General features: G+C 55.5%; 1 protein-coding gene and 1 long non-coding RNA gene across 3 annotated transcripts in view; one reads left to right on the top strand and one right to left on the bottom strand.

Moving 5' to 3' along the window:
- The window catches only part of Fbln2 (fibulin 2), an 88,619-nt gene that overhangs the window by 25,935 nt on the left and 38,544 nt on the right, over nt 1-24,140 (top strand). For both annotated transcript variants that reach the window (XM_005386977.2, XM_005386978.2), the window contains exon 3: nt 17,865-19,169. In XM_005386977.2, the coding sequence (XP_005387034.1) occupies nt 17,879-19,169 (1,291 nt within the window). In that variant the 5' untranslated portion in view covers nt 17,865-17,878. The remainder of the gene's footprint in view (nt 1-17,864; nt 19,170-24,140) is intronic.
- LOC102004954 lies at nt 2,112-16,408 on the bottom strand. Its single transcript, XR_261326.1, has 3 exons — nt 16,345-16,408; nt 14,897-15,024; nt 2,112-2,459 (listed from the first exon to the last, which is right to left on the bottom strand). It is a non-coding gene; the product is annotated as an uncharacterized LOC102004954 (long non-coding RNA).

Raw genomic sequence — 24,140 nt, 5'->3', positions numbered from 1 at the left:
AGCCGAGTGTGTGTGAGCTAGACTGCGTCACCTTTCACCGAGCTGATCACAGAGACGCCACCGCCTGTGTTGGGCCACACCGGGGCTTGGTTCTTCTCCCCTGTGCTTGGTTCCATGTGGGGGTCTTGATATATCTTTATCCCTCAAAGGCTTAAACCGCCACGTCTGCCTTGGTCCCCCCCCACTCATGCCCACGGGCACACACTGAAGAACCCCGTCTTTTCGATGTCCTTACTTAGACGTCTCCCTTCACAGGGAAGTAGACAGGCTCTGTGTCCCCTATCTGCTCCTCTGCTTATCTCTGGAAGAAAATTTATTTCACTACCCTATCTGACCCCCCTCTCCCTCCGCGGCTGCTATCTGATTACAGGGCTGGCAGAGGCGGTGTTACATCCTTTTTGATAGCACGAAGGTAACCGGTCACCCGGCCACTGGCCTCCTGCCTCCTCTGCCTTCCGCGATATCTGGTATTACTTAGAAAGCTCCCACCCCTGTTTCTCTCCCACTTATTTTGAAAGGAAGCCCTATCTATTTCAGGACCACTCACCTGAAATCCACAATCCCTGCATAGATAAGCACAGCACCAACAAAGCCACTCTTGACATCCTGCCACCTTCTGCCTCCTGCCCCAAACTTGTCCACCATTTGTTGTAAAGAGGTGGCAGGCGTCCCAGGGGTGTTGGAGGCACACTGGGGCCACACAGAGTCATTCTCCAGTGCCCTGCTGCCTTAAGAGGATGGGAGGAGGTTATTCCTCACCAAGGGATGAGGTCCTCTAAGCATGTCCCTGAAGCTGGGCATGACTGGGCACGGCAGTGTCTAGAAGGCTGAGAAGGCCTGGCGGCTGGTGGTCAGCCCCTTGTGTCTCCCAGAGATCCCCAGTGTGTTGTGCCCTGAGTTAGGCTCTGGCAGGCAGGGTCTCCAAAAACAGGTCCCTGTCCCGAGGACCACAGTGTAGTCCCTGTGCTCATGCAGGCCCTGGAGTTGGCTTCTACACCCCCAGCCCTGTCCTTTTGAGCCACCTGGCAGAGCCCTGGGGGTCGAGGTGGCAGGGCCTGGGATCTCACCCAGGGACAGGCCAGGGCTTGGGGCCGAGGGAGGTCACAGGCCTGACAAGGAGAGGGCCTTGCGAGTTGTAAAGTGTGGTGCCACCTTGGTAGGGGGTCGCTTCTAGGGGGTTATTTCAGTAGCACCCATAGTGAGGCCCTTCCTGCAGGTTCGTTGGGACTGAGCGCCTGACCTGACACTGCCACAAGAAAAAGAGACCGTGCCTTAGTCAGCTTGGGTGGGTCTAACAAAATATGGCACCTTTGGTGCCTAGGACAGCAGATGTTTATTTCTTGTGGTTCTGAGGCTGGGAGGCCCAGGCCAGCGAGGCAGATTCAGCTCCAGGAGTGTGCCTTCCTGCCAGGGAGACAAGTGGTGGACAGGTGACCTCTGGCCCTCTTCCTCCTTTTGGAGGGATGCTGTTCCCGTCATGGGGACCTGCTCGAGTGGCTGGATGGGAGCCTGGTGACCATGTCCCAAAAGGCCTGCCTCCCAACATCGTCCCCTGGGGATAGGGCTTCAGCAGGTGAATTTGAGGGGACACAAACACTGAGTCCATAGCAGATTGGTTTAATGAAGTGCTTTCCCCCAGTAGGCCCTCCTAGACTGCCAGGTAAAATGTGTCTACCCAGTGACAACCCCTTGGGATGGCTGGGTGACCCTTCCTCAGCTCCAGACCTCCAGATCCCGCAGGGCTAGTGGGGCCTCTGCCTGTGGCACTGTGGCCCGGCTCAGTTCGCACTGCTGCCTTTGGGGTGATCTGCCTGTCACTAAGAGGGAGCCATCCTCAGCCTGGAACTCCGGGGCCCACCATTCCTGTCTCCACAGATGGTCTGTGCTTTCTTGTAGCTCCAGTCCAACATCTGAGGGGAGAGCTCTGATTGGCCTAGCTTGGGAGAGATGTCCACTCTGGCCAGTCAGTGGTAGTTGGAGAGGGTCACGCCATCACGATAGTGACGTGGCCCTCGGGCTGCATGCTGAGCCATTCCAGAGAATGCAGGGGCCAAGTTTAGTAACTCCTGAAGTTCATACACCACAGGATCGAGTCAGCAATGGTGTGAGAAGTTTGTTATTCTATCTTTATTGTCACAAGAGTCAGGATTATTTGGATTGGAGGGGACAGAATGTACAATTTAAGCAAAAAAAAAAGGAAGAAGAAATTATGGAACTAAAAAATGTGTTAGCTTCAGGCCAAGCTGTATCCAGAGCCGGAAGGTGCCGTCAGTGTCGTGTCCCCATATCTCACTCTGCTTCTCTGCATGTATTTGCAACAGGTTCCTCCACTCAGTTGTCAGGTGGCCCCAGCAGTTCTGGGCTCATATTCTTGAGCAGCAGGGCGTCCCCCCTTCTCCAGCAGCGTCGGCATGGGCTTGTGTGCCTGGGTCATGTAACTGTCTGTCCCCGCCTGGTCACTGTGGATCGAGAGAGAGACTGCTCATTGGCCATCCAGCAGTCCGTGTAGGCTGCGAGTGGGAGAGGGGGCCTCCCCAGAGGAAATTTGGGGGCTTCTAGGAGGGAAGGGGTGTAGAGGTCCTCGAGTATCTCTGTCCTGCCCTTTTTTTTTTTGGTTTTTGGTTTTTGGTTTTTCTCCGGTACCGGGAACCGAACTCATGACTTTGCGCTTGCCAGGCAGGCGCTTTTGCCGCTGAGCTAAATCCCCAGCCCCTGTCCTGCCCTTTATAAAGAGCCAGCGTGTTTCTTTTCCTAGCCCTATCCTGCATGGAGGCATGTTCAAAGGGAACATGTTATGCATGGTTTTCGGTAGCGCCTGTTAAAATAGGAGCCAGAGAGAAGGGGTGGGGCTCAGGGTCCCCAAGTGATTTGGGCAGCATCTCTTGCTCTCTGAGGATTTGGTCCAAGCCTCTTTCTTCATCCTTCTTGCCTGTGAATCCTGAAGATGCAGGGTGAGAAGGGCACGGAGAAGTAACAGTGAACTCTGCGGATAGGTTTCCCAGAGGAAGGGGATGTTGAGCTGGCTCTAGGGATGAACAGGAGTCTACGGAAAGAAAGGTGTGCCTGGCAGAGGGAACAGCCTTTGCAAAGGGGTGGCCAGGAGCTGTGAGAGGATGAGAGGAGCTAAAGCCTCTCACTGCTTTTTCTCACTGAACACTATGGGAAGTTCACGGTTTGCCTGGCTGGCGGCAGGGTCTCTGCACCATCTTCAAGGCCTTCAGATGGCTGGAAAGCTGCAGTGATCAGGCACATCTTGCAGATGAAAGCATTGCTGTTCCGGGCATCCCAGGCTGTGCATTGCCTAGCAACCAAGGGGAAGAGCTGGGTTTGATTTTGCACCAGGTCCCTGGGAGTGCACAGCGTGGTCCCGTGTGGGGGTGCCCCTTTGCTTCGGCAGGGATGGCTGAGTGCTGTGGGGGCCTCTGAGGGTTGGACCACAGCCTGGGCCAGACCCTGCCGCTTTCTGCACCCGGCCGCCTCCCTGGCAGCCCTGAGAAATTCCTAAATTTCAGGCCCGTGGAAGTAAATTAGGGCACTGGCACGGCAAAAGCCCCGGGGGAGTCTCAGAGAGCCTGGCTGCCCCTCCCCTGGCCGGTGCAGGCTTCCAGATGCTGCTACAGCAGCGGTGGAAGCTGAGCGAGCAGGGTCTGTGCAGGCAGCCGGCTGCCTGTCTGCATCTCTGTGCCTGTGTCGCTCTCTGGCTCCGCTTGGCTTTCCATCGCTGCTTCTGTCTCTGTCTCGTCTCTTGCTGTCTCCCTGATGGGAATCTGTCCTTGCTCCCGAGCCTTCAGTTTCAGCCTCTTTGTGCTCGTCTCTTGCTCCCTGCCCCACCTCCGGGACCTGCATCCATCTGGTTAGAGGGGAAGGCAGGTCTGCAGTGAAATGGGCAGGTGGCAGGGTGTGCCGGCCCAAGGCAGGGACATTGGCGGGGCTGCCTGCACTGAGGTGGGGAATGGACCCGGGCCACTGATGACTTTGGGCAGCGTGGTCTGGATGGAGGGGAGCAGGGCACAAGTGGGGAGGGAATGATTAGGGGATTGGGAGGCAGTCACCCAGCAGCTGAGACAAGAGGTGGGAGCCGCCAGGTGATCAGGTCTGGCACATGTATGTGTACATGCACACACACACACATGCACACACGCATACGCGCACACACACATGCACGCACATGGAGACAGATGCTCGGTCACATATGTACATGTCCAATGGAAAAGGCCTTTGGTCTTCAGGCTTGCCTCAAAACAAACTTGTTGTATTAAAAGGAAAAGGAGAAACAAAAGCCAAAGGATTGTGTGGGCTCAGAGATGGGTGAGACCTGGTCCACACCCGTCTCAGGTCCCTTCCCCTCCCTGCAGCAGGCCAGTCTTGTCCGGACTCCGAGCACAGATGACTCTGGCTGGCTCTGCACTCTGCCTGGGGAGGAGCAGGCCACCGAGCTGCCTTGTCCCAGAGGCCTGTGAGAAGCTTAGCGGGAGGGCAGGCCTAAGGTCCCCAGACAACCATGCTCCTAGGATTCTGCCCTTCTGCTCCTCCTGAGAGTCACTGAAGTCCCCCACCCCACCCCAGAGGTACCAGTCCATGGCCTGTTAGCAACCAGGCCACACAGCAGGAGGGGAGCAGCCATCCAGTGAGTGACGCGTCATCGGTTTTTCCAGCTGCCCCCATCACCCTGTTACCACCTGAGTTCCACCTCCTGTGAGATCAGTGGTGACATTAGATTCCCATAGGCACAGGAACCCTGCTGTGAACTGCGGACATGGGGGATCTAGGCTCTAAGCTCCTTATGAGAATCTAATGCCAATGATCTGAGGTGGAGCAGAGGTGGTGCTGCTAGCACTGGGGAGCGGCTGCAGATACAGAATAACATTAGCAAGGAGTGTTGACTACATAGAGACCGCGATAAATCAGCCTCTTACAGACTCCTATCAGAACCTCATCAGGGAGTGGTGTGACAATTAAACCGCATCTGGTGGCAGGATGGATGAGTTATGCACTTAAAGTATACATTTGCACCTGCTAGAAGGCTTTAAGTCAGAATCAGACACGTTAGTCTGCACGTGGCCGCCCGTGCCTCTTTTCCACAGTATCCCTTGGTCTCAGTCACAGTTTTGGTGAACCCCCAGCTAACCCAAACCAAAATGAGTTTAAAAAAATCACTGGAGAGCTGCTTTGCAAAGGGGCAAAGACCCAGTGATAAGACAAGACTACCAGCAACAAAGAAAGCTATACTTAAAAGAAAATACCAAGAGTCCTACTTAAATTACAGGTGTTGCACCAGGTGATTCACATCCTCCAGCCTCACTTTGTATAATATGAGGCTGGTGGCTGGTTGTCCAGTGAAGCCATGAAACCTTAAAAACTGCTCACTCCATGGAGACCAAGCACTCTGCGTTAAAGGACGTGTCTGGGGTTTTTCAAAAGGAAAAAAAAAAAAAAAAGAAACATGCACACAAAGTACAGAAGCAATCCCGAAGGCCACCATGTCATCAAATGCGTCCACGCTGACAGCATCACTCTTAGTGGACAGCCCATTGCTAAAGCCAAGAAGCCCTTTACTGTTGGCGAAGAGTTGCCTGCTGCTGAGGACATCTGTCGTGAACTTTTAGGGAAGCTCACAGTTCAAAAGGTGGCGTGTGACCCTCTTTTAGTCAGCACCATCGCTAGATGAACTGGTGGAACAGCAGAGGCTACTGAGGCACGGTGGTTAGGGAGGATGAGTGAGTCACTGTTTATAGGGTCCAAGTTGAGGAGTCTGGCCGTGTGGACAACAGGCAGCAATGTTTGTTTTTGTGTGATGCATTTTTCAGGAGGATGTGTTATGTGTACTTTGTTGCCAGTGAACACCACAGCTGCAGAACTATTCAAGTCTTTGAATGATTACATATCAGGAAAACTGAATTGGTCAGTTTGCATCTGTATATGACGGACAGAGTGACTGCCATGACCAGACAGCTTTCTGGTTTCACTACCCAGGTGACAGAGGTCACTTCCGAATGTGAATCTGTACCCTGTCTCACCCATAGCAAAACATCCTCAAAGTTACCGCTCTCCATGATGTGATTATCAGCCACACTGAAGTACACACCCTTAGCTCACGTCTGTTCACACAGCTCTATGAGGCACCGGACTTGCAGTGCACACATCTTACACAGAGAAGTAACACGGCTTTCTAACGGTAGGTCACTGGGTGGAGTCTTTTGAGTTACAAGAGCCACCCCCGGGGTTTCTTGTAGAAAAACAGCACGTTCCACCCCCGGCAGCACATTTCGGTGACACAGAACTTGCTTACTCGTGTGACGGATTCTGCCTGCTCAGTGAACTCATTTTGTCACTGCAGATGAGAATGACAACTGTGTTCAGGTTGGCAGGGGAAGTGGCTGCATTTGAAGCCAACCTGGAATTATGGGCCTAATGAGTGAACACTGGGATTTTTTTTTTTTTTTTTTTTTTTTTGATACATTTCAAATATCAGCAGAGATTTTGAAAGAGTCTGAGTCAGGACCTTCTTTCTCCCAGCTGGTGCACGTTCACTCATCTCAGCTTTTAAAGGAGTTAGAGCATTACTTCCCAGCCACAGGAGACCCCTGAACTGGGAAGGAGTGGATCTGTGACTCATTTGTGAATAAAACAGGTGATCAACTGCTTGAGGTCACAAACGACTGTGACCTTAAACGTTTGGTTGAGCAGCTTGAAATCTCCGTAGGTTCTGGGTTAAAGTCAAAGTGCAATGTTCTGAGATTGCCACAGAGGCACCGAACAGCCTGTCTCCATTCCAGCACCCATCTTTGTGAAGCAGGGTTTTCAGTGACACCAACCAAACCGGGACTGTAGGGTAGACTGGCCGTAAGCAGCACCCTGGAGGTGTCCCTGTCTCCCATCAGCCTTGGATAGGACTGTCCCATCCCGAGCTCAGGACAGATAGAAAGACAAGCTCAGGGCTCCCGCTGATCGTACATTACGGTGCATTACAGAACCATTTCATTATATACTACAATGTAATAATAATAGAAATAAAGTGAGTCGTAAATGTAATGTGCTTGAATCATCCTGAAACCATCCTCCCCGAGTCTGTGGAAAAATTGTTGCCACAAAAACCAGTCCCTGCTGCCAAAAGAGGCTGAGGACCACTGCTGTAGGAGGGGAGGTGGGTGTCTCCTTCTCAGAGGCTTTTAATTCCAAGATGTTGAATTTTATCACACACATTTTTCCAGCATCTAGTAAGATGGTTATGTAGCATTTTTCTTTTAGCCTCTTATTACTGAATGACACAATGAATAAAAAGTACTAGCAGTTTAAAACCCTACTAGAGCACTATTACCATTTTTATTATTACTACTATTATTAACCTTTTAATATGCTGCTGAATTCTATTGTCTAATAGCTCACTTAGGATTTGGCAGCTGGATTCTTTTCTCATGCTATCCATAGTTTAGGTATCAGGATTTTCCTCATCTTTGTAAGGAGAGGGGGAGGCACCTTCCTTTTTCTATGCTTAGAACAATTTCCTCTAAAAATTTTTAATAGGATGGAAACTACTACAGACTCTGGCTGGGCCAGTCCTGTGCTAGCCTCTGTGGATAAGCTGTTCTTTCGTTCTCACAGCTCCAGAGGCAAGTGTGACTGTTCTCCTTCCACAGATGTGGAAAGCTAGGCTGAGAGTGCCACAGTCCCTGTCCAGTGGTCACACAGCTGGGAAGTGGCTCCTCTGGGATTTTGAATGTGGACCAGTCTAACTGCAGAGCCTGTGCTTCCCACACTGTATCCCTTTGCAGGGGACATATCTGAGATGCCAGACTGTGAGACAGCCCGGGATCTTGTCCTAGGATGTTTAAGGGGGACTGGGAAGAGCTCTGGCTTGAGAGTTTGCCCAGCTCTGCTCCTCCATCTTTTGGGCCATTTGTCCATACATCTGCTTGGCCACACATCTGGGAACTCACTGGTCTTCCGTTCTTCCCCATACTGCTGTTCCCACCCATCCACACATCTTCTCATCCATCTGTCCAGCCAGCCACCTGTCCACTCATCCTGCATCTTCTCACCCACTCATCTACCCACCACCCACCTGTCCACCTACCAGTTTAGTTCCATCTGCCCATTCATCCATAGATTTACCTTCCCACCTATCCTCCATTTACTGCCAGCCCTTCTCCCATTTGTCCCCGATCTGCCTACTACCTGCCTGTTCACTTGCCCATGTCATCAGTTCTTCCCATACCGGTTCGCATGCCCATCCCCTAATCCACCTTTCATCCATCTGACCTCCCGATCCACTCATCATCTTACTCATCCACCCAGTTGTCTGCTTACCTATGTAGCTGTCCACCTGGACATCCATCCTTCCATCCACTCACCCACGCATTCACACATCTATCAACCCATCCGTCTTCACACATACGACCCACCAGTCAATCCACGATACTCTCTTCTGTCCGTCCATCCATCCATCCATCCACCCACCTATTCACCCATCCATCCATCCATGCATCCGTGCACCCACCTGCCTTTCCACCAGTTCATCCATTCACCCACCCTTGGAGTTTAACCTGAAAGCAAGGGGTGGATTTGAGTGTGTGGAATTTTAGGAGAAAGGGTAATGATATAAGCAAAAATGAGAGGCCAGGAACCAGGAAGATTCTTCTTGTTTTGCAGAAATTGGGAGTTGGGAGGGCAGCAGAGGAAAATGGGCTAGGAAAGATGGGGTAGGGACTAGAGTCAGCAATGGGGAACCTTGCAGAGCTTGCAGCAATAACACATAGCTGGCTGTGGCACGTCTGCCATAGGCTCACTGGTGGATGGTGAAAGGCTTTGGATGCTACCCTTAGAGGTTTTCACTTTATCCTTGGGCTATGTCTTTAGCTAATGACTCCCACGAGGGACTGTCAGGGCATCTATGAAACCCCTAATCTGACAGTGTTAGGTATGTCTTTTATGTCTGTGAAGGCTCTTGGTTGCAAGTGACAGAAAAACTGGTCCCAGTCAGCTAAAGCAAAATGGGTTCCTGTTATTATAAAGTTCAGCTCTTCATTCAGCTCCAAGTGTGGCTGAATCCGGGTGCCCAGTAACTGTTACTGTGTTTCTCTCTTTAATCGGCTGGCATCGTTGTGAGGGTTATAGGAAGCTCTGGTTGGTGTGGAGTGGGGTGGCATAGACCCCGGGTGGAATCTAGGGGCTGTTCTTGGAAAGACACTGAACATGTGCTGGAAGATCAGGCACCAGCCAGGGTCCACTACAGAGCTGTTTTGTTGTTTTTGGTTTTTGGTGGCGGTAGTGGTGGATCACCCATAGCTGTTCCCAGATTTCCACAGGACCAGAGCAGATGGAGAGAATTCAGGGTCTTGAGCAGGGCTGAAGGCGACAGGCTGCAGGGAGGATGCCTTGGATGTCATTGGCAGGGAGGACACGGGTGTGCCTTGTCCTGGCCACGAGGACGGTGGGGGTGTGGAGCGCCAGGTGGGAGCTTGAGCTCAGCCTTGGCTGCCTCGGCAGGGGCAGGGCCGTTGCTCAGCCCTCTGCCCTGGGACCGTTTCCTCTCCGCAGAGTGGGGATGTAGGGAAGGAAAACATCAGTCTCCTCCAGTGCCAAAAGCAACATTTTCTTTTCTCAGAGGTTGATTGAAAGTCATGCACATTAATCTCTAATTTTTCACCTGCTTGTGCTGGTAATGAGCTTAGTGATTACACAGATATTAGAGTAGGGTCAGCTCTCACCCACGAGAGGAGCAGCTTTGTATTCTTTGCCTTTTTTTTCTTTCTTAGGGAGGAGTGGGAAGGGAGGAGTGGACAACCTGGCTTGAAGGATTATTTTTCCCAGTGTTCTCTATGAGCTCACCCAGACTCCCAGCACCCCGAGTCCTGCATGGGGCTGTGCCGAGTCACCATTTATTTATTTGTTTTTTTTTTAAGAGAGTCTTATTTATTTTTTTAAGAGTGTCTTACTCTTAAGAGCGTCTTATTTATTTGTTTTTTTTTAAGAGCGTCCCAGGCTGACTCAGAACTTCAGGCTCAAGTGATCCTCCTGCCTCAGCTTCTCGGGTAGCTGGTACTGCAGGCATGTGCCTCTGTGCCCAGCTCTGGGTCACCCCAGCATCTCCCCCCTCCTCCTCCTGGATCTCAGGCACCCCTGTCTGGCCCAGAGGGTCCCAGGGCGCCCCCAAAGCCTGCCCCGCAGCCCTTCCCTTCCCGCTGGCCTTGCTGCTGTCGCAGATCACGCCATCCAGTTATTAAGACTTTCAGCCACAGGAAATGAAGGAAATGAGGCTTTCAGGTCGGAAGCCAAGCTCCGCCATCTCTTGGCTTTTGATAATTGGTGACCTTCACATCCCTTCTCTCTTTCCCTTTCTCTCCCTGCCAGCATCCTGCCCTCTCTGGCTTTTGTTGCCTTTTGCTAAATTACCGCAACTGTTTTTTTTGTTTTCTTTGCGTTTTTTTCTTTGAAGAGGCTCTTTTCTAGTGAAAAGGCACGCGTTCAAAGTGTACTTCGCAGTCCCTGTGTGGCAGCTGCACAGAGCCTGCGTAGCCACTGGCTATGTGAAGCTCCCGCCCGCTCCCTAGGGATCTGTCTCAGGCGTGGGCTTGGCTTCTGGTTCCACCTTTGCGATCTCTAAACAGCATCCTGTAGGTTTTCCCAGGTTTTCTGCTTTCTGTGGACTGGAATCTCCCCCTCAATGGAGCGCTGGCCCCGCTCCCCTGCTGGACCATGAAGTGAGCCCAGCACTCTGGCCTTTTTCACCTCCACTGCCCGGCACCTCTACTAGCGGCTGGCAGTCACAGAGCTCGGTGAATACTGCCAACTTCAGGACCTGCAGGACGCTGGCCTTACTCCTTGGCCAGACAAACGTGACTTTCTATTCCCATGCCACCTTTCACTGGTCATGTGACCTTGACAGATCGTTTTCTGTGTCTGGGCCTCAGTTTCCTCACCTGTAGAGCATGGTGAAATACAACACTCATCTCTGGAAACTTGTAGTCTGGTGCCTGCCATTCTGTCAGCACTGAGGAAGTGATAATCAAGTACGAACCCGATCAACAGTGAAAATCCCCCCTGAGATCTTGTGCCAAGAACAAGCTTATTTTTCCTGGTAAGCTAGATGACTTCCTCTTATCAGACAAGGAGCACAAGGTCGTCCTCTAGTTTCCCTTTTGGCCCTGGATGCCGGGAAGCTCACTACCAAGGGAAGTTCTCCGGAGTGGCCTTTATTTCCTGCTGAGTTTTGGATGCAGTTCTTTCTTCTCGTTCCTCTCCCTGCACTGTGCTGATTCACTTCTGGCTCTATCGTCCACAAGTGTGTTACTTTTTGAGTAAAATATACATACAGTTTGCCATTGTTAGGTGCATATTTCAGTGTCATTAAGTAAATTTACACTGTCGTGCAATGATTGCCATTATCTATTATCAGAACTTTGTAACTGTCCGGAACAGAAACTGTCCCCGTTAAACAGTAACACCCAATACCCCATTCCATTGTCGGATGGACCATATTTTCTGCATCCATTCGTCCTTGATAGACACATGAATTGCTTTTGTCTTTCATCTGTTGTGAATAATGTTGCCATGCAGATGAGCTTGCAGATAATATTTGTAATAAATTGCATGCCTGCTTGTCTGAGTGATGGCAGCGTGATCTGTGAATTAGAAGTAGGTTTCTGCACCACTTTTAGACCCCAGCCCTTGTATCTGCCGCTGCTGGGTATGTGTCTGTCTGCGTGTGGTTGGCATGGTGCTGCCACTAGGTTCTGAAGGTGCATGCATGACCCAGCTATGAGAGGGTTGGTAGCTCATGGCTCAGACCTGTGACTTCCCAGTTGCTTGTCCCTGGCTGCAGGTGTGGCCACTCCCTGGCGTACCTAGGAGCTCACACGGTGCTCTTCCTGCAGGGCCCCCTCTGGGTCAGGCTGGTACCTGCTGTCCCTCCTCCCGAGAGTTCTCCGCCCATAATCTGTGTGCACCTGCATCCCATCACAGATATGTCACTCACTGGTCCCTCCTCCTGCTGTGGGGCTTGTGAAACTGTGGGTGTCGAGCTGGAATCAGTGGGACTAATGACTGACGGGTGACCAGACCACATGGCTAGACACGCTGGCCCTTTGGAAGAGGGTGGGGGTGCACAGTGCCTGCTACCTGTAGAAGACGACCCCACGCTGCTCAGCAGGTGACCCAGGTCTGGGGGAAGGATTCTAGGACTTCCGCCTCACCTGGGCCCTTCTCTCTCCTTTGATTGTAGACAAGAGGCCTGGGGCCTTGAGAGCCCAGCCTGGTAGACAGGAACTGGGTAGCTTGACAGTGCCAAGAGAGAGGGCACGTGGCTTGGTGAGCCGCAGGGCCTGCAGTTCCAGCCATTGTAGCATATCTTGCTGTTGAGCTGGCCCAGCACCGTGCAGCTGCTGGTCTGCGCCTGCCCTTTGTCTGGACTTGGGGGTGGCCTGGGTGGGGGAGCTGATTACTCATGCTTGGTCCTGGCACATCACTGTTGTCTTCTGTGTTTATTTCCCCACTGTCATCTTGGCTGTTTGCAAGACCTACTGTTTTGATATAGTTGCCTTCTGTTTAAGAGGGATTCTCTTCTGAATACTCAGGAAGTTTTAAAGTCATAACCGGGACCGACCTGGGACTTTCTTCTTGTCTAATCACATGTAGGCTGCCCAGTTAAATCAGAATTTCAGACACACAGCAAATGAGTATGTCCTGAATATTGCCTGAGGCATCCTTACACCAGACAGTTACCCATTGTTATCTGAAATCCCACTGGAACTGCACACATCCTGTATTTTTCCTTGCTAGATCTGTAAGCCAGTTCTCATCAGAATCAGAAATTATCTGAGAATCAGAGAAGGAAAGGGCATTTCTTGTCCCATGATTTGACATAGTGTACAGTAGTCCCTGCCCTGTCCATAGTTTTGCTTCCCACGGTTTAATTATTTGCAGTCAATCTTTTTTTTTTTTTTTTTTGGTTTTTCTCCGGTACCAGGAACCAAACTCATGACCTTGCGCTTGCCAGGCAGGCGCTTTTGCCACTGAGCTAAATCCCCAGCCCCTTGCAGTCAATCTTAATCCAAAAGTATTACATGGAAAATTCCATGAATAAACTGAGTTTTCACTCATGCACTGTTCTGAGAAGCATAAGGAAATCTGCAGTGCTGCCTGGGACTTGACTCTTGGTCTTGAGTGTCCACGCTGTATATGCTGCCCCCCTGTTAGTGACCCACTGACTGTCTCAGCAGCTAGATGGTGGTGGTAGCATAGTGCTTGTGTCTCTGTAATCCTTACTTTGCTTAATAGTGACTCCAAAGCACAAGAATAGTGACTCTGGCCTTCACATACATCGAAGAGAAATCATAAAGTGCTTCTTTCACTTCACAAAGATGGAAGTTCTCAAGAAAGAAAAGATAATTATATGCTGAGGTTGCCAAGAGCCATAGTAAGAGTGACCCATAGGACACTTGGGCTCAGTACTGTCTGTAGCTTCTGTCACCCTCTGGGCATCCAGGAATGTTTCCCTTGTGGACCTGGCTGGGGGCTGCTGTGATGTGGTCTGTGCCCCCACTTCCAATGGCGGAGGTTATCCCTAGGGCCACCTTACCTTGTACTGTCCTTGCCAGCCCAGCGAGTGTTTATCAGGGGGCTGCAGTGGATGAGCGTGGGGGCTGATGGATAGGGAGATGGCATCACCCTTCTGGAGGGGTGCGAGTTCAAGGTGAGTCAGGGAGCAGCGAGAACGGCAGGAAGAAGAGGAGCTGGCCCCTGGATTCAGGAGGTCATTGAGGCTGAAACCCATCCTGGGCGCTTTTGATTCTGATGTGTCCAGGCCACCCCGTCCCTACCCAACACCGTGCCTATCCTGGGTGCCACTGCAGGAGCTGTGAAGAGAAGTCAAGTCTGAGGGGACACATACAGTGCTCTCAGCCACCTGTCCCAGCTGTGTCACTCGGGTTGCCAGTGACCCCATGTGTCCTCAGATCCGGACCCCACTCGGATCAGGACCCACAGTCCTGAGAATGTAACCCTCTGCCCAGCTTAGAATGCCTGTACCCCACCTGAGCAGGGGTTTGGTCCACACAGGCCCAAGCTGCAAGAGCCCAGAGGGGTGACCTTGAGCACCCTCTGGCCCTGTCTCCCCTACAGCTGCTCTCTCTGCGCACACTGCCCTCAGAACTATCCCCACCAGCCAGATGCACGCCCAGATGCTGCTGCTGAATGCCGCCGCCTCAGGGTGGCCTGCTGTCCTTCCTTTTCACTCACATGCTGGCTGTGTGCTTCTTGGTTAGCAGAATGGCCCATCAGCAAAGGTGGGGAGTGAGGGGACATGGACCATACTGCCTTTGATGCTCCTGTGTGAAATACGCTAGGATGTGTCACAGACATGGGACAGGTCACGTGTGGATCTTGTAAAAAAAATTACAGCGTTTGCCATGTTCCCAGGACAAACCACTGTCCCCAGCAGTGTGTGGTGTTCAGTTCGGTCCCATGAGCCCCTCAGTTATCCCCGGCTGGCTTCCTGGCCGGCTGGCTCACCCCCGGGTCCAGCCAGAAGCCACATGCATCAGAGGGGCTTTGTCTCAGGCCTCTTCTTCCCTTTTCCTGATGCCCAGAAGGCTATACCATGAGCCCTGGAGGATGCCGCCTCCCCCAGCCTTGCCTGCCTCTGAGCCCTGATGTTAGGCTCCAGGGGCCTTGGCAGGGGTTTGAGGTGTGGCTGACTGTGCATGTGGACTGTCTCCCAAAGGCTCTGTGTGAAGCCTTGGCCCCTCTGGACAGAGGAGGGCTTTTGGGAAGGGACTGGATTCTGACGGTTCTGCCTCCTCAGTGGATTAATCCACTGATGGTTCATAATGGGGATGTAGTAGAGACTTCAGGAGGACTGGGCTCGTGTGGCCTGTCCCACAGGGCAGTCAGACCTTACCTGGTGGCCAGGGCGTCCCAGAGACCAAGGTGTAGCTGCCCGGCTTTAGCATCTCTTTCGCCTGTCTCCTGGCAGAGTAGCCACAGACAGCTCTGTGTCTCATTGGTCAGGTTTGGTCACATGTCCATCTGTAAGCCAATCACAGTGAAGAGGGGGCTGAGCATTGTACTGGGTGTGGTCCTCTCCTCCCTCCTTGATCCCTCTCTATTTGCTCCCACCTGTGGGCTCTCAGTGGGGACCTGCAGGATCCTGTTGTTTTTAGTTTGACCCTGGGGGCTAGGAGTTACTTTTCTTGGCCTCTGCAGGGTCCTGCTGTGTTACTTTTATTTCTTCCCTGTCCTCTCCCCCATTAGGCAGGTGTCTGTTTCCATCCACTGTGCATCCATTTGTCTCTGTTATACAATTTATCTCTTATCTTGGGGGAACACTTGCTTTTTTATTTTTAAAAATTTTTTGATACTGGGGATTGATTGGTACTTAGGACCTTTGCATTGAGCTATATCCCCCATCATTTTAAATTTTTTATTTTGTAAAAAAAATTTTTTTTGGTACCGGGAATTGAACTCAGGACCTTGTGCTTATAGGCAGGCACATGTGCCACCAAGCTATATCCCCAGCCCCTATTTTTTATTTTGAGACAGGGTCTTAGTGAGTTGCTAAATTGCCCAGGATGGGCTCAAACTTGGTGATCTTCCTGCCTCAGCCTCCCAGAGTATTAGGGCTGCAGGCATGCGCCACCACGCCTGTCTGGATGTGTGCATTCTGATTCCCATGAATGGCACTGGCTGTACATTTGGCTGTTTTCTGCCTTTCCCCCTCAGTGGTCTGGGTGGACTGCATGTGGGTCATGACCCTGAGGGTGTCTGAGGAAGAGTCAGAAGCCTGCATTTCTGTCTGCCTGCGTGCACTGTGTGAGTGCTGTCATCCACGGTGTGTACCAGGCAGGTGTCCCTGAGGGCCCCACAGTGCCCGCCGCTGACCATGACCTGAGGCATGGGGACCTCTCCATTGTGTAGATGCAGAGCCAGGGCTCAGAGAGGGCCAGGGCCTCGCCTAGGGGTGCACAGCAAATGAGAGACCGCAGTCAGGCTCAGGGCCTGGTGCTCTGTGTCCTTCTTGGGCCTGGGGTGGGGATGGCAGGAAGCCTGAGACCTGGCCTCACCCGGGTGTGGCCATGATGGGGGTGGCCACAGGGCCAGGTGAGCAGACAAAGGGGACAGGCGTAGTGGGGCGGGAGGGCTTAGACACCCAGCCCTCCCCTTTCCTTGTCCTCTCTGCCTGCCCACCCTTGACTGCCCTGCACGCCTCCACCTGCACCCTCCTGGGCGACCAGTCCTCCCCGTCTGTGGGCTCCTGGGCATGTGTGGTGGCCCTCACCTCCCGCAGGAGCCTCGCCCTGCTGCGCTGCTCCTTCGGCTCCAGCCACAGGGGCCCCAGCTGCTCCTCACCTGTCTTCCTCTGTCCAGCCACAGGCCCTTTGCGCTGGCCCAGCACTGACAAGCTCTGCCCTGGCAGGACCTTTCAGTGTCAGCTCTACGCCCCGCCCTGCCCCCAGAAGCCTTCCTGCCCACACCGGCTGATGGGGCTCTCCCTGCCAGTCCTCTCCTCTCTTCCTTCCTTTGTTTATTTCTTCACTGTGCTCGTTCGTGCCTGACACAGATTTGCGCGTGCACTGATTATGTCCCCGACCCCGGATTATCAGCCTTGGAGGGCGGCCAGGAGCCTGTGTTACTGCTAAGAAACCTTGGCATCTGGAGGCCCTAGGTTGCCCTGGCGCTGCCTGGCCACCGCTGCGGGTGGTGACGCCGGCTGTCACTCTTCCGCTGCCCTCGGGGCTCTGTCCTGCACACCTGGTGCCCACTGTGGCTTCCTCCAGAAACCGCACTGGCATTGCTCTCCACTTCTCCCTCCTGCCTTAATCTTTTAAAAACCTACGTTTTAAAGTTGGAGGGCCTGGGATATAGCTCAGTGGCCCAGCACCTGCCTGGCAAGTGTGAGGCTGAGTTCGATTCCTGGTACCAAAAAAATACATAAAGTTTGATATGACATGTTTAAAAAGCTAGGCATGCCACTTCTTTGTGTTTTCTTTTTTAAAAAATGGGTGCTTTTAGCAAGGAACCACCGACATGAGCACTGCGTCGGGGCTGGGTGCAGAGGGAGCCCTTGCTGGCGGTTTGGGCGGAGCCTGGGGTGAGGCCTGGTCCCAGTCACCGCAGGCTGAGGGGCCTGAGTTTTCCAAGGGTGAAGTGGGGAGGGTTGAAGATTAGAAGGTGGCGTTCGGGCGGCTTGTAGAGGGTGATGGGGGGCCGGGGAGGAGAGTGCTTGGAGGGTCCAGGGGATATCTGGGCTGGGGGACTGCCGAGGGCCCTGGCTGCTGGGCACAGGCAGGTCCCGAGGTGATGGGGAGGTGGGGGAGCTGTGTGGCCCTGTGAGGCAGGACCACTGCTCCTGGTCACCCTGGCATCCCAGGGAAAGGGGGTGGGGGGTCGGCTGCGGATGTTCCCGGGCAGATGGGAGCCGGGTTGGCGCTGGGGCAGCGCTGGATCGAGGGCGGGGTGTCGAGGGGACAGCTGACAGGACGGATGGGGAGGCTGTGTTGGGGTGTCAGGGGCAGTGAGGTGTCTGAGATGTCTTTGCTGGTGCTGGCGGAGGTGGGCAGGAGTGTCCCTGGGGCTCAGCCTGCAGTCCCGGGGGTCCCATGGGGATGGTCCTGCACCCCACATGTCCAGCTGGGGCTGCTGTGGGGGAGTGGAAGTCTGTGCCAGAGCCCAGGGAGCAGCTTGTTCCTGCCCAGGTGGCTTTGAGAGAGCAGATTTGGGGCCACATCAGGACCCCCGCAGCGTCTGAGCCGGTGACTCGCCTGGGTGTGCGTCCGTCCCCACGGCACGGAGTCGTGTGAGTGTGTGTGCCAGGTGTGCCTGGCCTGGGTGCCTGCCCCGGTGCTGATGGGCTTCCTTTCCATCCCCAGGGGCTTGCAGGACCATGGCGCTGCTCTGGGACCCCGCAGGACTCTGGCTGGTGGTGGCCCTGGCCGTGGCGATGGGCCCGAGCCCGGGCGTGGCAGGGCCGTGGCAGGACTGCACGGGTGTCCAGTGTCCACTGCTGGAGAACTGCATCGAGGAGGCGCTGGAGCCGGGCGCGTGCTGCGCCACCTGCGTGCGGCACGGCTGCGCCTGCGAGGGCTACCAGTACTACGACTGTGTGCAGGGCGGCTTTGTGGACGGCCGTGTGCCCGCCGGGCAGTCCTACTTCGTGGACTTCGGCAGCACCGAGTGCTCCTGCCCGCCAGGTGGTGGCAAGATCAGCTGCCAGTTCATGCTGTGCCCCGAGCTGCCGCCCAACTGCATCGAGGCTGTGGTGGCAGCCGACAGCTGCCCACAGTGTGGTCAGGTGGGCTGCGTCCACTCCAGCCGGAAATACCCTGCCGGCCACACCGTCCACCTGTCAGCCTGCCGGGCGTGCCACTGCCCTGACGCTGGCGGGGAGCTCATCTGCTACCAGCTTCCCGGCTGCCATGGGAACTTCTCGGACACTGAGGAGGGGGACCCTGAGCGACACTATGAAGATCCCTACAGCTACGACCAGGAGGTGGCCGAGGGGGAGGCTGTGTCGGCGCTGGTGGGTGAGGCCCAGGCCGGGGCAGGGGCTGCCCCAGCTGCCCTGGGCGGCGGGATCCAGCTGCAGTCCACCATGCAGGCGACTCCCTGGCCGGCGGCCCTCCCCCGGCCCACAGCGGCTGCTGCCTTGGGTCCCCCGGCTCCTGTGCAGGCCAAAGCCAGGAGAGTGACAGAGGACACTGAGGAGGACGAGGAGGAGGAGGAGGAGGGAGGGGAGGGGGAGGAGGAAGAAGAAACAGCGGTCACTGAGCAGCTGGCAGCAGGTGGCCCCAAGGTGCTGGGTGGCCTGCCCACCATGGCCCCAGCCAGGCCCAGCCTCGCTGTCCTGGAGCAGGGGGCAGAAGCCAAGGCAAGGCCTGAGGAGAACCTCATCCCGGATGCACAAGCCACCCCTCACAGCGCTGGGAAGGAGGGCCCTGCGCCCCTGCCTCGGTCAGGCCCAGCTCATGGCGTCCCGTCCTGGGCTACACTGAGCCCTCCCGAGGGTCCCGTCAAACCCAGCACCCACCCCATCCTGGCCATACCGCTGCACCAGGAGGCCCAGGTCCTGCCCACCCTGGGTGTGCCCAAGCTCCAGCCAGCGCCACCCCGTTCCCGGGCAGAGGAGGACGCAGACCCCAACTCTGTCCATTCTGTCCCCAGGGGCAGCCCTGAAGGTAAGAAGCTCTTTTCCTGCTTCTTGTAGGGGTGCTGGTCACTGCCTGGGCCTCCAACAGCTTCTGTGGGTGGATGGTGGGTGGGGTGAGGTCCCCTTCCTGAGAGATGCTGGGTCCCCAGCAGGTGTCCTTCATCCAAGCAAGGGTCTCATGGGGCCTGGTAGGGCCTGTGAGCATCTCAGCAGGACACCTAGGGCTGTGTAGAGTCTGCCCCTCCTCTTCCACGGGCCTGATCTGCACAGCCGCACTGGCCCCAGGGCCTTTGCGTTTGCAGCACCTCTTCCTGGCACCTGCATGGCTTCTTCCTTCCCTCTGCTCTGATCTCCTCCCAGGGGCTCCTTGCCTGGCCATCCACCTTTCCTCTTAACCCTGTTTGACTTTAAGCCATCGCTGACGTGATGGTGTGTATTTCCTTAGATACTTGTTTATTGTTACTGTATGGTTTCCGCACTGGAAGGGGATCATGTCTGTCACCCTGAGCCCCGGGGCCTCCAGGAGGGCTGTGTACACAGTTGGTGCTCCGTAAGTGCCGAGGAGTGGCTCTTTCAGGCTGCCTCCTCTGTTAGTCATTCCTCCCGCCCGAGCTCCCTTGCTGCCCACACCGTTCCCAGACAGCACCTCCCCCGGGAAGCCGACTCGGACCTCCGGGTCTCGTCTCCTCTCTCCCCGCTCAGCTGTTTTCTCCCCACCCCCTCTCAGGTGCTCTGGAAGGTTCTGGTTTCCAGGGGTCTGTCTCCTGCCACTCCCTCTACAGACCCTGCTTAGATGTCAGCAGGTCAGCAGCGAGCAGGCCAGCTGGCCCAGGGAGGCAGGGGTGGCCCAGGAGGGTGTGGGCCCCCGGGCTGGGGCGGTGCAGGAGGAGAGGAAGCAGGGCTCTGGGCTTCCTCCGGTGTCCTGATGCTGCGTCCTGCTGCCCGGGCTGTGTGGCCTCGGCCGCGCTCTAAGCCTGCGTGGGCATCGACGGGCGAGGACTGTGCGCAGCCTATGCCCTCGCATTGCAGTGAAGTGGGGGGCGATCTCGGAGCCCCGGCCTGGTGCCGGGCTGCAGGTCCCCTCTCTCCTGAGCCCCAGCTGCTCCCCAGCCCCAGCCCCAGCCCAGAGCCCTCGGGGGTCTGCAGAGGGCCCTGATGAGGCGGGGTACAGCTGGTTGGGGAGCAGGCCCAGCCCCTGCCTTCGCACTGCGGCCTCCTGCTGCCAGGGGCCTCTGGGGCCCTGGGCTCTGCGATCTGGGGCACTGCTTTGCTCTCAGGGCCCAGGTTCACGTTTTTCTCTTCCCTGGGCTCAGGGGACGGGGCCGTGGGCGTGGCCTGTGATGAGGGCCCCCACCCGGGCTGGGGCTGTCTCAGGAGCCTGAGCCCAGCCACAGCGCTAGGTGTGCAGGGCATAGAACGCAAGGTGGTGGTGGGGGATGGGACCCAGGAGCTAGGGCCTGGCCAGATGAACGTTCTTGATCCCTCTGTCTTCTTTCTGTCCACCAGTGTTCGCCTGTTTGTGCTCTGGCTCCATGACCCTCAGGTGCCTGGCCGTCTTGTGCCTCAGTTTCTCCATCTGTCAGCTGCAGTGTTTTGAGGGTTAAATGAGCTAGTTCATACCCTTGGTGCGGAGCTGAGTAATTGGAAGTGTGAGCGATTACTATCCACCATCTGCTCTCCAGAGGCGTTCGGGGCGCACCCTATCTGTGCTGAGTTGTGCAGGGAGCCCCGCAGATGCAGCTTCCGCTGCCCCTGGGGTCTGATGGGGGTGGAGGGCGCTGAGCAGATAAACAGCCGTGGGCGAGAAGTGTGTGAAGGTGGGTGACAGGCGGTGCTGTGCGTGGGGATCTGGCTGCTTGGTGGAACATCTGTGTTAAAAAGTGGGATTTGGATCTGGCTGCTGTTGCAGGGGAGAGCTGGGGGCGGGGTATCCCCAGTCACGGTGGGGCCCTGGATGGAGAAGCTGGGGGCGATGGTAGCAGGGCAGACCCTGCAGGAGGCTGCGATGGGCCGGAAGTGACCCCCTAGCCATGTTGCCATGGCAGCCTGGGGCCTGGGGAAGGAGGTTTCCAGCCGTTGCCCGAGGCCCTGACTTAGGTCGGGGGTCCTGTGTAGGAGCAGAGCTGTGCCAGGATCCAGGCTGCCTCGGCGGGCCAGCCTTGCCTCTGAGCACCTCCAGATGTGGCCTAATGGAAGCCACATGCCGGCGCCCTGGGCTGGGAGAGGGAGCCTGGCGTCTGTTGTCACTGCAGGGCTTGGGGTGCACAGCCTTTCTTGTTGAGCTGGTAGCTCCGTCCCCTCCCGTAGGGAGACCCCTGGGCGGCCCTCAGGAGGTCTGGGAGGCGGCCCCCGACCTGGACCAAGCCCCCCACAGCCGCGGTGTGGCGGGAAGGTAGGGCCGGATGGGACCCTTTGCTTGAGGCCTCCAGTTCCCAGATTCTCCAGGGCAGGGGTCTCCGGCTGTTGGGACGCCCTGGACGGCTGAGAAATTCCGCTGCAGACACCACGTAGCACTGTGACTTGTGCCAGGCGCTGCCGGGAGAACTGTGGTGATTAAGCCCTTCCACCCCCACAGCAGCCCTGATTGGTTTCTGGGAGGGGCAAGTGAGCCTCGCAGAGCTCAGGCCCCTTGCCTGTGGGCACGTGGGAGCAAAGTGGTGGCACCAGGTTCCTCTGGCATCTTCCCGTCCTTTCCCCTGACTCTTCTTTCCCCTGACTGTCATTTCGCAGTGCCCAGGCTGCATTTGTGCTGGGCAGTTGCAGACAGAACCTGCCCTTGGGGAGCTCAGGCCCTGGCAGGGGAGATGGAGACCCCAGCAATCAGATGGGTGTGGTTCCGAGCTGGATCCTGCTGGGGAATGAGGCGGGGTGCGCTGTGAGCCTGCTGGTGGGATGGAGGATGTGCATAGCGTCCGTGCAGATGGTACGCCATTTTCTGTGGGGACTTGGACAGGTTTGAGGACCTGTGGGAGGGTCCTGGAGGAAAGTGGGACTTGGATCTCAGAGCCCCCTGGCTGCTATGGGGGGCATCCAGAACGCCCTGGCAGGGTCCAGGGCATGTGCCAGGGTCTGTCTCTCGGTGGCAGTTACTGGGGCCTTGGACATCACCCCCCGAGCCCTGTTGCCTTAGGAGGTGCTGAGCACTCAGGGCTGCAGCTGTTTTGAGGACCAATGAGGAGGCCGTGCCTAGGCCGCCCAGGTGAGGAGGAATGCGAGGTGGAGCCACAAGCTTGGGGCCAGTCACAGGTGTTCCCTGTGTGCTGCAGTGGCTGCTAGTCACTCTGTGTTCCCGTGACCATTGGTACTGTGAGCGGCCGTGCTATGACTGAGGCAGGTCCCCAGAAGGAAGTGCTGGCCCCAGTGCCTCTGGGAATGTGGCAGCCATGTGGGTGGGAACATGGCCTATTAGACATCATGGGAACCTGGGGATGAGGCGGAGAAAGGGCTTGCTGTCTGCCAAACCCTGAAAATGGCAGAAAAGCCCCTGGCCCTGGCTGACATTTGTCCCGTCCATACAGTGGACTGTCTCCATGGCTTCTCAGGGTCACCACTCCAGGGCAGGTGTCCTGAGCAAAGGACCAGGATCCGGCTGCCAGCCAGGTGGGCTGGCAATGACACCAAGGCGACCACAGACTGAGTCTTCCAAATCCATAAGCCCAAAGAAATCCTTCTTACTTTATTTATTTATTTATTTATTTATTTTGGTTTTTTTGTCCTGTACCAGGAACCGAACTCACGACCTTGCGCTTGCCAGGCAGGCGCTTTACCGCTGAGCTAAATCCCCAGCCCCTCCTTCTTACTTTAAATTGATTTTTTCGGATGTTTTATTCCAGCGACGAAAAGCTGACACCCACAGAACCCCTTCCAGTGCCTTATGTGGTGGTGCATGCCTGTAGTTCCAGCACTGGGGAGGCTGAGGCGGGAGGATCACTGAGAGTTCAAAGCCAGCTTGGACTACATAGTGAGCTCAAGGCTAGCCTGCACTACATAGGGATACAGTGTCCCAAAAAGTCAAAAGGAGGAATCCCTTTCTGTAAGACAGAAACATGAGCCCTACCCACAGTCCAGGCCAAGTGTGTGTGAGCCCAGCTCAGAACCCAGATCTGTTGGGGCCTTAACGTTGCATTTCTTGCCTGGTTCCTGGATAGCTGCCCAACCTGGGTGCTGGCCTGTTCCCTGGCTCACTATGTGACCACTGGGCACATTGCTTAATTGTCCTGGGCCTGGACAATTCTCTCCGTAAGAGGGCTTGCACCAGCTGTGCTCTCTGTTGGAAGAAGCTGCCCGGCCCCATGTGTTGGGCTTGTCACACAGTAGAGCTGTGCTCACAGTGGGTGCCTGGGTGCACTGCTGAGGCTGGGTCATGCCTGGTATCCTTTGCCTCGTGTGTGCCTGGCCTTGCAGAGTCTGGGATGCCCTAGGCTCCGAGCTGTGGCTTTCTATTGTCGGCGCATCTGCTTGCCAGCACTGCCTAGGCTGGGCCTGGCTTGGGTGGCCTCTGGCTCCCGTGTCCTGCAGCGCTCAGAGTCTTCAGGGAGGCTTCCCTCTGGCTGAGGTCAGCACTGCATGGGCCAGCGCTTTGCAGGGACCTCCACCCCTGTGTCCATGCTGGGAAAGGTGTCTCGGGCCAACTCACAGCCTGGCTCTGAGAGTGAATTCCCGCCTCTGCCTTCCCAGCTGTGTGACCTCAGGCAAGTGACGCACCCTCTCTGAGCCTCAGTTTCGACCTCCTAAGATGTTGGTGATAATCTCAGGATTACTGGGTGGGTGAGTGAGACTTGAGCTGGCCTGGAGCAGCGCCCAGGGCCACAAGTCCCCTTCCTTTCCCTGCCAGGGGATCGCTGGGCTCAGGCTCTGGTCGGGGCTGGGTTTGTGTTTTTGTTGAAGTGAACAAATGTATGTCTTTGCTGTGGGTCAGAAGCTCTTGAAAGAGCCAAGGGCCAGGCCTGCTGGGGCTGGGCGGGAGGTGCTCAGCCCTTGCTTCCTGCCCCGGCCGGTG

Source organism: Chinchilla lanigera, unplaced genomic scaffold, assembly GCF_000276665.1.
Source record: "Chinchilla lanigera isolate Chin_1 unplaced genomic scaffold, ChiLan1.0 scaffold00028, whole genome shotgun sequence".
NCBI classification, from domain to species: domain Eukaryota; kingdom Metazoa; phylum Chordata; class Mammalia; order Rodentia; family Chinchillidae; genus Chinchilla; species Chinchilla lanigera.
This window is presented reverse-complemented; position numbering and strand designations above follow the sequence as displayed.